General features: G+C 44.6%; 1 protein-coding gene across 6 annotated transcripts in view; it reads left to right on the top strand.

Moving 5' to 3' along the window:
• LOC137529038 (kelch-like protein 13) overlaps positions 1-17,407 on the top strand; it is a 192,014-nt gene that overhangs the window by 110,482 nt on the left and 64,125 nt on the right. For all 6 annotated transcript variants that reach the window (XM_068250925.1, XM_068250924.1, XM_068250923.1 and 3 more), the window contains one exon: positions 2,582-2,723. In XM_068250925.1, coding sequence (XP_068107026.1) covers positions 2,582-2,723 — 142 coding nt within the window. The remainder of the gene's footprint in view (positions 1-2,581; positions 2,724-17,407) is intronic.

The following is a 17,407-nucleotide window of genomic DNA, read 5'->3' as shown; positions in this document are numbered from 1 at the left end:
CAGGACAGCCAGGAAACTGGTATTGTTTAAAAGGAAATGCATATGGCAGCCTCCATATCCTTCACACTTCAGTTGTCCTTTATGTGTTTTACACACCTTTTACGTTTTTGTACAAAGACAAAAACAGCAGGGGAGATGGAAAGCAGTGGAGATGATGTATTTCTACCGTCCGCATAGACTAGAGCTAGTTAACAATTTCTATAGGAACAGAGTAACCACTTGTACTGTGCGTACTGGAGGTGACATGACGGAATTGTATAAAATAGGGTAAAATTGGTAATGCAAGTAATGCTAGTTTGTATGAGGCAGAGAACACACTTGGAATCGAGTGTTTTTCCACTCGATTCCCGTGCCTCTGTCTTGGTACGCTCCCGTTTGCGTGTCTTTTGGGCGTGGTGGAATACAGTGTAATTGTGAACACATGCGTTGTGCGGAAAAAAGCAGAAAGCTGTGTGGTTTAAAATGTGCAGAAAACGCAAACTTTCCCGAGTGGGGCCATTGACTTCAATGTCCAGTTCAGTTTTCCTCCCTGTCAGATTGTGAACTATGGAATAGAAAGGTCCCGTGTTTCCAGATACAGAGTACAGTCACCCAGGGAACTTAGTCAAGCATGAATGGATGTCTGCACGTTTCACCTGACGTCCTTTGGCTGACTCTGCAGACAGGGAAGAGCAATCCGCTGGGATGGATTCTCCAGAGGTTTTCCAACAAGGCGAGCCAGAGTGGGGAACATCTTTTCCTCCTTTCATACAAATGAATGTGCTAAGCATGTGTTTTGGCAGGCAGATAATGCTTCCATGTCCCACTGCTTTATGCGTCTTTTGCTTTATTTGAGCCACAGTCAGGGTCTGGTAAAGATTCTTGATGGGTCGCTTTGGGTTGTTGAATTTGAAGTTATTGATTATACCTGTAGGGCACAAACTATTCTTTAATATAGTTTTTTTGGGGTTTTTTTTGGCAGGCTTTCTTAATTCCTAAAGATTAGCTTTTAGAAAAGAGGGAGCCAGCACCTTCAAATGATATTTATGGCTTTTATTAAAGGCAGATTGTGATATATTAGCAGCGATGTTTCGGACAAGATGTAGCGGTGTCCTTTCTCCTCATTAGGCAGATTGGTTCAGCTTGAGAAAGGACTACATTGTGTCCAAAACATTGCCGATAATACATACGCCTTTAATAAAAACAGCCATAAATACTATTTGATGGTGCCGGCTTCGTCTCCTCCTCCAGGGTGCTGTGCGGGTATAGCCTGACACATCGCCACCTTTGCTATTACTGCTGGTTGTGAGTGCATTTTCCTACTTCTCAGTACTAATACAGTATATTCTGGCGTATAAGTACTTTTAACTCTTGAAAATCTTCTGAAAAGTCAGGGGTCGTCTTATATGCCAGATGTCAGTGATGCCGGGTGATGCGTCTTATCCTGTTACTGCCTTTCAGATCTGAGAGTCAGAGAAGTAGGTAAATAGGATACAGGGGTGGGCCAGAAGGGTGAAAGAGGCGTGTTTTATGGGCAGAGCGCGCTCTATTCTTCCATACCGCTCTGATAAATGTGGAGACTGAGAGCTGACCAGTCCACTTAGGGAGAGTTGACCAATCCAAACAGTCAATCTCCTATATGCTGTTATATACTGGGTACCACATACAGTACAGCACCAGTATCTGTTCATACATAGGACCAGTATATGATGATTTTTCTTTTTATTTGGTGTGGGTTGGAAAAGGGGTAGTCTTATATGGCGAGTATATCCCAAACTTTATATTTTAACTGGAAAAGTTGGGGGGAGTCGTCTTATACGTCGGGATACACGGTAGTTTTAAAATCCATGTTCTAGTTGTAACATGGAAAATTAAAGGTCTGTTTTCAAGCCAAAAAAGGGTGCACCAAAGTAGCGTGCAAGCGAGTAAGGAGTCCGGCTTGTATCTTTGTATAGATCCTTTCCAGCAAACGCTTTTGAAAAAAAAAAATCTAGAATCCCGCATGAGTACTGCTTACTTTAAGTGATGGCAACCTAAGAGAGAGGTCATTTATAGTGCACCTTACTCTGGGGCAAATGCACGTTCTATAAAAGTGTATTTAAAATGTTACTATTTTTTGCGATCGTGGTCCTTTAAATAATAACAAATGTCCTCACAAAACGCTTTTACATTTTTTGTTTTGTTTTATACTTGCCCCACCAGGTAGGATAATAAACTGTCACCACTGAAATATCCAACTTGTCTTACTGATTCTTTCCGGCATGAGAACGTCCGTAGTCGTGGTCTTCTGCCAGCTGTTCATACATTCCCAATTGTCTGAACCTGCCAAAATTGCAAGCATCAGATCCAATAGTGCCTGTTTTTTTTAGAGATATCCAACCATTTCTCGATACTTGCAGTCTTTGGTTTTCCCGATTTGTTTGGTATATTGTGTCTAGAATACTTAGTCACAGTTTTCTCCCTTGCATCCCCACCCGGAGTCCTCTAAGCAACAAGTGATGCTTTACACACTTGTAGATTTAAATTGCATGTAGATAACACTTCTTTATCATTGATAGGCAAATGTGTACAAGGCTGAGTTATGTTGTCATTTTTCTTTTAGATCTTTGGTGGAAGAGGAGGATCCTCACCTGAAAGTCTCTCTGGGGAGCACCGATATGGGTGTGTCTGCTCACCTACAGTCTTCAAAGACGGGCACCACTCGCTTCTTCACCAGCAATACTCATAGTTCAGTGGTGTTACAGGTAGGTGACCTTGCTAAGTACTTGATATATGGCATCTATACTGATTTTAAAATACTCACTGTCCAGAAATAATCCAAAAAATAATTGGCCTCGATTCATAAAGCATTACCGCATGCGGTAATGCAGAAAACGGCTGACTTTACTGATCACTTCGGAAATAGTCAATTCATAAAGGCTCTTAACGCATGAAAAACTGAAGTTATCCCAGCAGTGAGGTAAATTACTGACTTGTGCGGTAAATACCTCAACAAATGTCAATTCATAAAGACTAGATCATACGGTAACAACCCAAAAAATTACTGGCTCCTCTGGGCTGGCGAAATGAGAGCGTTAACTGAGTAGGATAAGCTATGACTGACAGGTGCAGAGCCAATAGAAACCGTTCCTGTCGCCGTCAGGTCAAGGTGACCTGATTTTTTTACCACACAGCCTTTTATGAATTGACCCTTATGGGTGTGTGTTCTTGTTTATTTGTAGAAGGCTGACCAACTAAAATGAACCCGAGGTGAGAGAGATATGGAGGCTGGTTGGCAGTCCTGCTCATCTTTCTGTCAGTGGTGTCTGAATCACACTGTTGAGTCAAGTATGCAACTAATCTTGTCAGATTTTTGTCAAACATATGATCTGCATGCTAGTTCAGGGTTTATGGCTAAAAGATTCAGTGAATCAGCAGGACAGCCAGGCAGTGTGTATTGTTTTAAAGGAAATATGTCAGCCTCCATGTGTGTCTCACCTCTGATTCCTTTTAAATGTATACTTTGCTTCTCTTTTTATAAAAGAGCCACGTTCGTCAGATAATATGGACTTTTCACTTGCCTTCAATGGTCCTTATTAATTGCTTAAAGGAAACCTGAAGTGAAAATAAAACTGGTGAGATAAACACATGAATCTATATTCCTACATTTAAAGAGAACCCGAGGTGGGGTTCTGACAATGCTATCCACATACAGAGGCTAGGTCTGCTTATATTGCCCAGTCTCTGTTGCTATCCAGATCCCCCTGCGCTCTGCTATCCCCCATAAATCACAGCCGCGCTGCCGACATGCAGTGTGTCACAGCGGGCTGTGTTTACCTCTGTACTGTCAGTCTCGGCGCTCCCCCCGCCTCCTGCATCGCTCCGGTCCCTGCCTGCGTCCCTTCCCTCCCCGCGGCTGTGATTTATGGGGGATAGCAGAGCGCAGGGGGAACTTGGGGGGGATCTGGATAGCAACAGAGGCTGAGCAATATAAGCAGACCCAGCCTCTGTATGTGGATAGCATTGTCAGAACCCCACTTCGGGTTCTCTTTAAATAAAACTTTATTAGAGTCCTATAATCTTATTTTGTATTTTGGAGTTAAAACCTACTTTTAGCTTTTGACAGTTTCAAGGACATGGGTAGATATTTCATGTTATTCTGCCACATACAATTTTTAAGTTCGACTACAGAGAAAGTGTTTAGGGCCCGGGATTCCAAATTCTTACAGTGCCAAAAAAAGGGGGAAACTGCTTATTTCGAAGTAGAATTGAGTATGTACACATTTCTTACCATGTGACTTTAGGTACCCTTTAGTGAAGGAGGATGTTCAGACAACTCTAAAGTTGAGGAGGATACGACAGCTTAACATCAGTTGTATGCAAATTATTTGAGGGGTTACTAAGAGATGCTATAAAGACAAAGACAAACACTTATATAGCACTTTTCTCCTGGCGGACTCAAAGCGCCAGAGCTGCAGCCACTAGGACGCGCTCTATAGGCAGTAGCAGTGTTAGGGAGACTTGCCTAAGATCTCCTGCTGAATAGGTGCTGGCTTACTGAACAGGCAGAGCCGAGATTTGAACCCTGGTCTCCCGTGTCAGAGGCAGAGCCCTTAACCATTACACTATCCAGTGTACACTATACATGACTTCATAGTAGAACATATTCTTATTTCTCAGCATCAGCATGGGTTTACTAAAGACAGGTCCTGTTTGACTAACATGCTCAGCTTTTATGAGGTAGTGAACGCTATTGTGGATATTGGGAATGCTGTAGATGTGATATACTTGGACTTTGCAAAGGCCTTCGACACGGTTCCCCACAAAAGTCTGGTGTAAAAGTTGGGAATGCAAGGACTGGGGAAGAGTCTGTGTGCATGGATAGGGAACTGGCTAATGGACAGAAAACAAAGAGTTGTGGTCAGTGGATCATACTCAAAATGGGAGACTGTTAGCAGTGGGGTCCCACAGGGGTCTGTACTGGGTCCAGTGCTCTTCAATGTATTTATTAATGACCTAGTAGATGCAGTAGTGAGCAATGTTGCAATTTTTGCAGATGATACAAAATTGTGCAAAATCATCAACTCTCGGGAAGATGGGGACATATTGCAACAGGATCTGGATAGGATGGCTATATGGGCACATAAATGGCAGATGAAATTCAATGTTGAAAAATGTAAAGTCATGCATTTTGTTCGTACCAATAGTCAAGCAGCATACAAAATAAATGGGATACAGTTGGGGACATCAAAATAGGATAAGGACTTGGGAGTACTCACCGACAACAAGTTAAATTATCGTATTCAATGCCAAGCCGCTGCAGCTAAAGCTAATAAAATTTTGGGATGCTTTAAAAGGGAAATAAAATCTCGAGATGCTAGCATAATATTGCCCCTGTTTAACTCTCTAGTAAGGCAACATCTGGAATATGGAATTCAGTTCTGGGCACCACATTACAGGAAAGATATTGCTGTTTTAGAGCAGGTGCAGAGACGAGCAACAAAATTGATACGTGGGATGGAGGGTCTCACTTAACAAGAAAGGTTAGATAATCTGGGTTTATTTAGTCTAGAGAAAAGACACATTAGAGAGATCTAATTAAGGTGTATAAATACATCAGAGGGCAATATAAAAGCTTGGCGAATGAGCTTTTTGTCCCTAGACCTTCTCAAATGACTAGAGGACATGATCTGCGCATGGAGGAAAAATGTTTGACATTTATTTAGGAAAGGGTTCTTTACAGTAAGAGTGATTAAGATGTGGGATGCATTGTCACAGGAAGTAGTTATGGCAAATTCTATACCTGCATTTAAAGGTGGCTTAGATGCTTTCCTTGCGTTGAAAGACATCCATGGCTACAATTAGTAGGTAATGCCCAGTGATGTTGTTCCAGGGATTTTATCTGATTGCCATCTGGAGTTGGGAAGGATTTTTTTTTCCCTTTTGGGGCTAATTGGACCATGCCTTGTAAGGTTTTTTTGCCTTCCTCTGGATCAACAGGGGATATAGGAGGGAGCAGGCTGGTGTTGTACTTTGTTCTCTGGTTGAACTCGATGGACGTATGTCTTTTTTTCAACCCAAATAACTATGCAACTATGACAACTAGACCAGATAGTTTTTTTTCCTACAGTATATACAGATCAGGCAAAGCATTAATACTACTGAGGGTCTGAAGTGGAAAAATATTGATCTTGTTACAAGGATACCAGACGAGTTGGGATTTTATATACCCGTATTATATGGAAAGTCTTTTTTAAAGGGGATTTGGTGGAAGCAGGAAAAATGGGCAAGTGTGAGGATCTGAGTGACTTTGGTAGGGGCCAGGTTCTAGGCTAGATGACTGGCTTACTGTTTCTCCAAAACAGGAGGACTTGCAGTTGGTAACCACCCAACGGAATTCAAGGAAGGAGAGTTGGTGAATCGGTGACTGAGGCAAGGTTACCCAAGGCTTATTGATGCAAGTGGATAGTGAAAGCTAGTTTGTCTATACCAGTTCCACCATAGAGCTACTGTAGACCAGCTTGCTGGAAATCTGTTCTTTCCATGAAGGAAATGTGTCCAAGCACACCATGTATCACAGCATGCTGCATTCCAGGCTGTAGGGCAGTCAGTCTGCCCACAATGACCACTGTCTACTGATAAGTAGTGATGGTCATGTCGAAGAGATCTCTTAGAGAAACATGTGATTTGTTTGGTCAGGTGATAGATTTGCAAAGCTCTGACTTGCTGTCCTCACATCCAGCTTTAGCACATGACTAGCAAATGAAACTTGCATATCGATCACCTAACCAAACTGATCACATGCTTCTCCATGAGTTGTGAAGCGCCACATGTGCAGGCGAAGTATGCTTGCATGACGCGCTTCACAGTGTGGAAGGCGAACAATAGGACGCGTTGCCGGGAGCCGACTGGCAGTCGCCGAAAACAAAACTAAGTTGCAGCGGGGGACCGGATGACACTTGAGGAGCTGCGAGGGCACAGGACAGCTGCAGGGGGCTTGGGAAAACCCCAGGTAAGTGAAACTTTTTTTCCTATCCACAGTTGAGGTTCCAGGGTTCTCCCCAGAAATTTTTTTTTCAGCCGGGTGCCATGAAAAAGTAGCCGGGTGGGGAAGTAAGGGCCCTTTTCCACTAGGTAGTGCGATCGCAAATGCGCTGCGATCACGCAACCTACAATTTACACTACCAGTGATTGCTTTATATAGCTGTTGGGAACGGAGCACGATCACCCGACAATTGTGATTCAGAAAAATACGATGCATGCTAGTGGGAAATTAGCACCACGATTAACATGTTATCACAGTGCTCATCAAAACGGCTGCGATCAGCTTTCTGAAGCAGATCGCAGCTAGTGGAAAAGGGCCCTAAGGTCATGCTGGGTGGAAAAGAAGGGTAACACCGAAGTGGTGTGGGTGGGTAAGTCAGGCTGGTGGGTTGAGTAAGTGGGTAGGTAGGTCTAGGGTAGGCTTGTGGTCAGGCTGGTGGGCTAGTGGGGTGGGTGGTCAGGCTGGTGGGCTATTGATGAGGTGGTCAGGCTTGTGGGCTAGTGGTGGTCAGACTTGGTGAGCTAGTGGTCAGGCTGGTTAGCTAGTGGGGTGGTGATTAGGCTGGTGAGCTAGTGGGTTGGTGATTAGGCTGGTGGGCTAGTGGTCAGGCTGGTGGGCTAGTTGGGTGGTGCTCAGGCTGGTGGGCTAGTGGGGTGGTGGTCAGGCTGGTGGGCTAGTGGGGAGGTGGTCAGGCTGGTGGGCTAGTGGGGTGGTGGTCAGGCTGGTGGGCTAGTGGGGTGGTGGTCAGGCTGGTGGGCTAGTGGGGTGGTGGTCAGGCTGGTGGGCTAGTGGGGAGGTGGTCAGGCTGGTGGGCTAGTGGGGTGGTGGTCAGGCTGGTGGGCTAGTGGGGTGGTGGTCAGCCTGGTGGGCTAGTGGGGAGGTGGTCAGCCTGGTGGGCTAGTGGGGAGGTGGTCAGGCTGGTGGGCTAGTGGGGTGGGTTGTCAGGCTGGTGAGCTAGTGGTCAGGCGGGTGAGCTAGTGGGGAGGTGGTCAGGCTGGTGGGCTAGTGGGGAGGTGGTCAGGCTGGTGGGCTAGTGGGGAGGTGGTCAGGCTGGTGGGCTAGTGGGGTGGTGGTCAGGCTGGTGGGGAGGTGGTCAGGCTGGTGGGCTAGTGGGGTGGTGGTCAGGCTGGTGGGCTAGTGGGGTGGTGGTCAGGCTGGTGAGCTAGTGGTCAGGCTGGTGGGCTAGTGGGGAGGTGGTCAGGCTGGTGGGCTAGTGGGGAGGTGGTCAGGCTGGTGGGCTAGTGGGGAGGTGGTCAGGCTGGTGGGCCAAAGGGGGAGGTGGTCAGGCTGGTGGGCTAGTGATTAGGCTGGTGTGCTAGTGGGGAGGTGGTCAGGCTGGTGGGGAGGGTGTGCAACTCACCTCGCCCCCCCCCCCGCAGATGCAGTTGGCTCCCCGGGCTCTCGCAAACCTTAAGTGGGGGCGGCAGCATGCTTTGCGCGCAGTGTGAGGTAGGGGAATGCCCACAAGTGCAGTAGCTGGGGTTTGACCTCTATCCCCCCTCCCTCTTCCCCCACTCAACCAGCTACTCAGGCGGTGGCAAATTCAGCGTCACTGGCTTTCGGCTGTCTCAAACGCTAGAGCACAAGCCTGCCGCCTGATCCACATTGTCTCATGTCCTCTCTCCGATGATGTGCACACTAAAAAGTATGCGCAGCATCGGGGAGAGGACAGGAGACTACGGGAATCAGGCGGCAGGCTTGTGCTCTAGCGTTTGAGACAGCCGAGAGCCAGTGACGCTGAGCGGGGGGAGAGGGAGGGGGGATAGAGCCGGGCCCAGCTACTGCACTTGTGGGCATTCCCCTACTCCACACTGCTCGCAGCCTGGGGGGAACACTGAGGAGTTTTTTTTTTTTTTTTTTTTTTTTTTTAGATCGGTCTGTTTTTTTTTTTCATTCCCTACAATAGATAGCTCCCAACAACTCGCCCACCCGCAACTTCATTCATATGGCTTTAGATCGCACGGCCTGTCAGCCTGTTACATACGCATACTTACAGGCTTAACAGTGTCCGTGCACGCAGACAGCCTCAATGCGCGCCTCTGAACTGTGTCGGCTGCCTCGCTCGTGCGCCGCCTCCTACCACTGTTCTGCATGGAGGTCTCTGAAGAGACGGTCTTCAGCTTTAGCGCTGGTCCCGCCTCTACTGCTCAGCCAATTAATGCACGAGATCTCGTGCACGGAATTGTGTAGCTTCAGGAGCAGCGCTGCTTGCTTTTTTTTTTCTGTTATTTTTTTTTTTTTTGCCAGAGTGACCAGCGCGATAGCCGGGCACCGGTGATGACAACTGGAACGCAGCCAGCCGGGCTGTAATTGAATTTACCGGGGCGGCCCGCCCACTTGTTTGATCCTGGGGAGAACACTGCGGTTCCCTTTAAAGAGAACCTGAACTGAAAACTTAAAAGTCAAAATAAACATACGCAGGTCATACTTGCCTCCTGTGTAGGGATGCTCATTCGGATTCCGCGGAAATGCAAATTCCGAAATTCCGATCGGAAATTGCATTTCCGCATCGGAATGCGGAAATCGGCAATGCAAGTGCTGTAGGCGGATTTCCGCCGGAAATCGCGGAAATTTCCGCCGGAAATCGCGGAAATTCTACCCGACTTTAACATCGATTTTCTCAAAAACTATAAGGTCTTTTTGAAAACTTTTTTTTGCATCTTGTTCACAAGATTCGGTTTAATAAACCCTGAAAATGTGGTGTTTCTAGGACATAAGGGGGCTTTGCTATTAACTGCTAAAATCGGCAGATTTTTACTGTAATGTAAAATGCAGAAAATCTGCATCTGCCTATTTTCTGCATTTTACATTACAGTAAAAATCCGCCGACTTTAGCAGTTGATAGCAAAGCCCCAGTAAGTCCTAGAAACACCAAATTTTCAGGGTTTATTAAACCGAATCTTCTGAACAAGATGCAAAAAAAAGTTTTCAAAAAGACCTTATAGTTTTTGAGAAAATCGATGTTAAAGTCGGGCGGAATTTCCGCGTGGAATGCGGAAATTGGTAGCGGTATGCGGAATCGGTAATCTGTACATGACGGAATGCGGATTTACCGCGGAATCGGAAATTAGCATTCCGACCATCCCTACTCCTGTGTAGTCTACTCCTCAATCTCTTTCTCCTCTCTTGCATCCTTTTTGTCTCCTGTGATCAAGGGAATTCTCTGTCCTCCATTTTGAAAATGGCCATTACCCCATAGCAGCTTCCTGTTCAGCATAGTGTTAAACTGTATTATCGCCCACTTGAGCCATAGGAAAACATGGACATTCAGTTGTAACTGACAGCAACTGGTATATTTCAGTTCTGACAAAATATTGTCAGAACTGGAAGGGGTCACTGTAAGAAGAAAATTGTGAGCTTCTTAGAGGAACTGACGGCGAGGTTAGTATGTAATATTCATTTGCAGCTACATCATGTGTTTATTTTAAATAATTTTACTCAGTTCAGGTTCCCTTTAAAGTGTACCAGACTAAAAATTGACTCAGCAGCACTGAAAAGGCTTGGTGTTTCTTTAACAGTTTCACAGCATCAGAACTTTTTTTCTCTTATACAAGCCTCATTTTTAGCTGCACAGAAAAAAACTGCCCGGGCATTTTTCCCCTAATGCTGTGCAAAGCATGATGGGATTTCTGATGTTGTTGTTCTCGTTCTGCTGTTTTGGTGAAATTTTTTTTTTTTTACATTTTGAATTTGACATTTGAAGCCTAGCACATGCAGCTGGGAGGGGTGATCAGGACACAGGACAGTTGGAACTGTGTTTCCTGCTCCCTGTCACCTCCTTTCAACCAAAAAGATGGCTGCCCCCATGACAAAGATGGCAGCCCTCATGAATCACAAACATTTGCCTGTTCTTTTAAAACAGGGTCGGTACGAGATTATATTACCTATCTATTCTAATTAACATAACTAATGTAACTTAATGACAGTATGTTTGTTTAGGCTGAAGTTCCCCTTTAAACAGTAGTAACTAGTTGATGTTAATGATTTGGCTGATCAATGAGGGCCAGTTCACAGTGCTCAGTTGTAATGCAGAATAGTTCTGTACATGAACTCACTGACCATACAGTTTTATGGGCCTGTTCACAGCATTGCATTGTAACTGATGGCGTTATTGTAACTCGCTGCATGCAGGCTTTGTAATAAAGTATATGTCCAGTCTCCATTGCACTTCATACACATTATAACATGTGTGATATGCAATGGACCACTGTCTGTATGTAATGTGAAGGGGGAAACCTTGCAAACACTTTGTTTCAAGATGACTGTTCTCTTTTGTTGAATTAGTGTGAAACTCTTCATTTCTTCAACTTTTTCGTTTACTCGTAAAGAGAATTGAGTATAGCAAGACACGATTCTCCCAAGTCTTACTTTATTAGCCTGGCTTTTAGTGAACAAGACATCACAAGGAGGAGAGATAATTGTGTGGCATGAATCCTGACGGTCTATGCGATGTGTGTGATCAGCAATGCATGAGCTTTGAGACCGGACAGGCACCTTTTTGCATTGATGGAGTGACTGTGACTTGTGCGTAGGGCACGACACTATTATTCCTCCTCGACTTACTGGTGTGCTGAATGTTGCATTAACCAGAGGTTCTTTCTTTGCTCCGTATATAGTTTTAACTCTTAACTTTATGTAATATTTACAAAACGAGAACATTGCCATTATTCATTTAACAGGTGGGCAGCACGGTGGCATAGTGGTTAGAACTTGCAGCACTGGGTCCCTGGTTCAAATCCCAGCCAGGGCACTATTTGCACAGCGTTTGTATGTTCTCCCCGTCTCTGCGTGGGTTTCCCCTGGGCACTCCAGTTCAGTGATTGGAAACTCTGAGAAAATTGCTTGGATGTACGGTATATATTAATAAAACTGTCAATCTTCCACACACCATTACATTTTTTGTAAAAATTGATCAGAAAAATCCACCATTCCCAATCAACTTTTATTGAATAAAAACTGGAAATCCGATCAGATTTTTTGGCTCGAATTAAAAAAGAAAAAATAGCTTATAATCGGAACATTTCATTGTATCGTGTGTCGCCACTTTTAGCTACATAGACTAATTGACACAAACAAAGACATATGACTATGGTTGGGGTTAGATTGTGAGCCCCTCTGAGGGACAGTTAAGTGATAAGACAATATACTCAGTACAGTGCTACAAAATAGTTTTCCGGTGTTGCACAGGTAACATAAATGAAATGTAGTTGATTCTTTCATCACCTGTGTGGTAATCCTATCGAAGAAACAGTAAAGGTGGCCATACACTGGCCCGATTCGCAGCCGTTTCGACAGCAGATTCGATCCTGGGATCGAATCTGCTGCCAATCGTTCGCGCTAAACGCACCCGCCGATCCGATTTCCTCCCGAAATCGGATCGGTCCGTCGATCGCGCCGTGCGGGAAATTACCCTCGATCGCCCGCGGGTAGGGAGCGCGTCGCTAGCAGCGGCCGATCCAATCAGGTATACATTACCTGACGCTGGCTCCCGGGCGTCTTCTCCGCATCTTCTCCGCGCTGCACCCGCTCCATCGCGGCGCTTCCTGTCACTGCAGTGACCAGGAAGTTCAAATAGAGTGCGCTCTATTTGAACTTCCTGGTCACGGAGTGACACAGGAAGCGCCGGGATGGAGCGGGTGCAGCGTGGAAAAGATGCGGAGAAGATGCCCGGGAGCCAGCGTCAGGTAATGTATGCGCGGGGGGGAGGCGGCAGCGGCGGCTCCACAGATTGTGATCGGTTTCAGGCTGAAATCGATTCACAATCTGTTTGCAGTAAAGGCAGCCATACGATCCCTCTCTGAACAGATTCGATCAGATAGGGATCTGTCAGCTGGTCGATCTAATGGCAAATCGACCAGTGTATGGCTACCTTAAGGGTTGTTTTACAGCAAAAGCGCTTTTCTGCAATATCCAATCGCCAGCGTTTTGTACAGCGCTTGTTTAATGTACTCATACGGGCCATTTCATGTTGGAGTGATTTGTTTTTATAGAAATCTAGAAAGCGCTGCTTAAAGCATTTTTGTAGCGATTGCCATTCTGTAGAAAGTATGGGAAAGCAAAAGCGTTGTGATAATTGTTTACTAAAAATCTCTACAATATTGCTCCAAAATCACCTTTTGGTGTGTAACAGCCCTGAATATCTGAATATTTCATATTGAATACAAACCTATCACAATCCTGGGCAATAGAAAGTGTGCATGTGATGAAGTTTCCAGTTAGAGGTATTGGTGTCCTGTCACTGTCATATGGCTAGAGCGTGTGACTGTTAGCCAATCGGAGCTGCTCAGCGAGGCAGGAAGGGGTGGGAACGATTTACAAATGTATGCCGCCACCTCTCGCCATATACCTAAAGGAAGAAAACAACCTCAAAACAAAGCTTACATTGAAGCCAGCCACTGATCATTCATAGGGTGGAAACTTGTAATGTTATCACTCGTTTGCTTTACTTCAGGTTTGGACAATAGGTCACTTAAAGCAGGAGGATTAGCCATACTATGCCAGGGAAAAAACACATATATAAGTAGATAAATACTTGATCAGCTTACATAACACGTGTATTGTACATTCAGTGAATTTTATATAGTAAATTAAGAGAATTCTGTTCTTGGTCGGAACCATGCATTTTACCCACAGTTTGAGGCTAAATACTGATGTCACTTCTTCCCTCAACTTTTTTTTTTCCCTTTTTCCCCTCCAATCGCTGAGTCACCTCAGCCTTGCTTGTAAACAAAAATGAGCAGATATCATGTTTCAGCTAGGCAGCTAGGCATGGAAATAAAGGGAGGAGGAATATAGTATAGATAAAAAGAACCACCAGCATGCAACTGAATGGCAATGGCTATTAAAGGGCCAGTGCTCCTAAGGTATGTGATAACTCCAAACCATAACAGCAGAAACAGTTTTGAATGCAGGATTAGCATCTTTATCACTTAATACACTTAGACCAGTTGCTGTTGAAATGTGATTTTTATGGTGACAATCCCGCTTTAGAGCACCTTTATAACTGCATCTTTCTATTACAGTTTGAGTAATCCTTAAAGGGAACCTGAACTGAGAGTGATATGAAGCTGCCATATTTATTTCCTTTTAAACAATACCGGTTGCCTGGCAACCCTGCTGATCCTCTGCCTCTAATACTTAAAACCCAGAGCCGGAACAAGCATGCAGATCAGAGGCATCTGACCAGATTAGCTGCATGCTTGTTCCAGGTGTGTGATTCAGACATGCCTGCAGCCAAAGTAGTACTGCCAGGCAACTGGTATTGTTGAAAATGAAATTAATATGGCAGCCTCCATATACCGGTACATCTTGCTTCAGGTTCCCTTTAACACTTAGCTGGTCCCATTTGTTCTGCACTGTATACATATGTGCATGCAATCTGTATATGTTCTGTGGGAAGCATAAATTGCATGCAGTTTATCAAAGAAGCTGCAATAAAAGCACTTCAAAACAGAATGAGAAATACAAATCTTGTTTTGTAACCATTCTTTAGAGAGCATAGCTTTGTTCTATCACAGCTGTGTTACAATTGGAATATTTTGTGTGCCAAGGTACATGATGTTTATGCTTTTATGTATAGAAAAGGTTAACGGTGAAATGAGGACTAACTGCAGGGGACCCTGACCATTTCACGCTAGAAGCATTACTTCAGTGGATTATTGTTCCTCATTTACCTTATAGCATGTGACGGAGTGCAAAATGGCTGCCAGACCATGTTCATGTTGGCTCTTATTTGTGAACTCAAGCTGGGCAGCTAGAAAAAATGGAAGGAAAAAAAAAACCTTTGATGCCCGGTGTGTTACTTCATAGCAATTATTTATTCCATTTCTCATCAGTTTTGTTTAAACTTCAGAAACCCTGGAGAATTGTAGAAGTGGTAGCAGTTACACAGAGAGCTTAGAGACTAAAAGTGCCTGAAATTGTGTATTGTTACATGGCAAGCTATCAAATGTTCCACTACCGGCCGGCCCTCCACACAATCTTCTGCAGGATATGATTACACTGTTTTTGTTTCGTTTTTTTTTTTTTACAGAAAGCCTGGCCTGGGTATATGAATCTTAGACACATGAAAAAAAAAATTCACCCGTCTTTATTTATATTTTATCGAATTACTTTTCCACACTGGTTGGCGGTCAAATTTGTAAATGATTAGTAGACTTGTAGAACTTGAGGGAACACCGAACACTTAGATAACATTAGATTGGGGTTTCATTGGACTAAATCATAGATTGCTTAGTGAAGGGTTGGGACGTTACCTCAGGATGCTTCTCCCCAGTCTTTTTTGAATGTCGGCATCTGTTTTTATGCAGCACCTTTCCATGGCCCTATCTTATGTGTCCCTCCCCAACCCTTTAGATTGTAAATTTGTAATCCTAATTCTAGCGCTTTTCTCCTGTTGGACTCAAAACGCTCAAAAGCCATACTAGTGCGCGCAAGGGTCCACCCTGCAGTGTTAGGAAGTCTTAACCAAGACTTCTTACTGAATAGGTACTGACCCTAGCCAGGATTCAAATCTTGGCCTCCCATGTCAAAGGCAGAGCCCTTAACCAGTACACTGTCCAGCCACTACTTTAGCAGAGTCTTTTACCATAGGTTGCTTAGTGTGTTCTTTTTGAACTTAGTAGCAGTAGGGTATTGTACCGTGTTAGCAAGAAGTTATAAATCAGGATGATGCCATTTATTGGCTAACTAAAAATGAATAAAAATAAGCAAGCTTTCGGCCTTGCAGCTTTTGTCGGGCTTATATCCTGTTAGTTTGCAGGCTGGTGGTACAGACAGCTATATACATGCAACATCAAAAGCTTGCTTATATTTATTCATTTTTAGTTAGCCAATAAATGGTATCATCCTGATTTATAACTTCTTGCTTTTTGATCTTGCAACCCTAGCTATGACACCCTTTCCATGGACTAACTCAGACTTGAATTGCTGGGTCTCTAAAATCACATAATCATGCATTTTATACCGTTTGCTTGGAAAACCTTGTTCTATGTTGTATAGATGTTAACCATGTGCTACCTCTCTGTCTGTCACCCCTTGTTTACATTGTATGTATCCCTATTTATTGTCCAGTGCTGTGTAATATGTTGGTGCTTTATAAATAATATTTCCTGTTGTGGAGGGATGGGGAAAGATCAGGTAAACTTGTGGTTGTACTTCACATTATCCTTTTTAAAGTGTACCTAAACTGACATGTGACAAGGAGAATATAGACCTCTGTGATAAGGGTCTAAATATTTGGTGAGTTTTGTACTTGTGGTGGGAATCCCCTGATGATGAAAGGCTATTGTCACGTGGTAGACATGGAGAGAACGAGTGTGATTCCCCTAATCCAGTTATTTTCAACCCTGTCCTGAAGTCGCACCAACAGTGCATGCTTTGCAAAAAACCACAAACATTCACAGGTGGGGTAATTGGTGCCTCAGCAGAGCTGATTACCGGTAACTGCCTCTGTGGATTTCCACAAAACATGCACTGTTGGTGGTACTTGAGGACAGGATTGAAAAGCCCTGCCCTAATCTACCAGAGACTCTACATATGTATGGTTGAAGCTCTGTCAGAAAATAACCAGTGTATAGGTACTTGCATTACTAGTCCTACTAAGAAATTGTCTGATGTATCTCTAAACCTCCCTGGCAGTCTATTAAAAACCGCCAGGGGGCAGCAGAGTAGTTTTTTTTTTTAAAATTTTTTAAATCATGAAGTGTGCCCAGGGCTCGCTACATGATAGCTGCTGTGCAGCGGCATCCCCCCGCCCTCTTCGATCGCCTCCGGCAATCTCCGATCAGGAAATCCCGTTCAAAGAATGGGATTTCCTGGAGGGCCTCCCCCGTCGCCATGGCGACGGGCGGCATGACGTCATCGATGGTGTGACGTCATTAAGAGTCCCGATCTACCCCTCAGCGCTGCCTGGCACTGATTGGCCAGGCAGCGCACGGGGTCTGGGGGGCGTGGGGCCCGGCGCGGCTAATGCCGGCGGATAATCGGCGCGGAGCGGCGGCGATCAGAGTGCACACGCAGCTAGCAAAGTGCTAGCTGCGTGTTGCAAAAAAAAAAGTGTGCAAATCGGCCCAGCAGGGCCTGAGAAATCCTCCTGCGCGGCATAGCCCGAGCTCAGCTCGGGCTTACCGCCAGGGAGGTTAATTTTCTGCTTGGCAAGTGTTATCAGCCAGCAAAAACGAATTAGTAGCCAAAACCCTTTTTTCTGGCTGAGAAAACAACGTTGATAACATTTTAGTGCCCTAAAGTTCAAGGGGACTTACCTTCTTGTTATGCAGCTGAATGAAGCAGATTTTGTATCAGACTGTCATGGCTGCTGTTTTTATTTAGAGTTCTAAAAATACAGCCCTTTAACAGAAAATATCATCATTAGTACTACACATATAATGAATAATAATTTACTAT

This window comes from Hyperolius riggenbachi, chromosome 8 (genome assembly GCF_040937935.1).
Source record: "Hyperolius riggenbachi isolate aHypRig1 chromosome 8, aHypRig1.pri, whole genome shotgun sequence".
Lineage (NCBI taxonomy): Eukaryota > Metazoa > Chordata > Amphibia > Anura > Hyperoliidae > Hyperolius > Hyperolius riggenbachi.
This window is presented reverse-complemented; position numbering and strand designations above follow the sequence as displayed.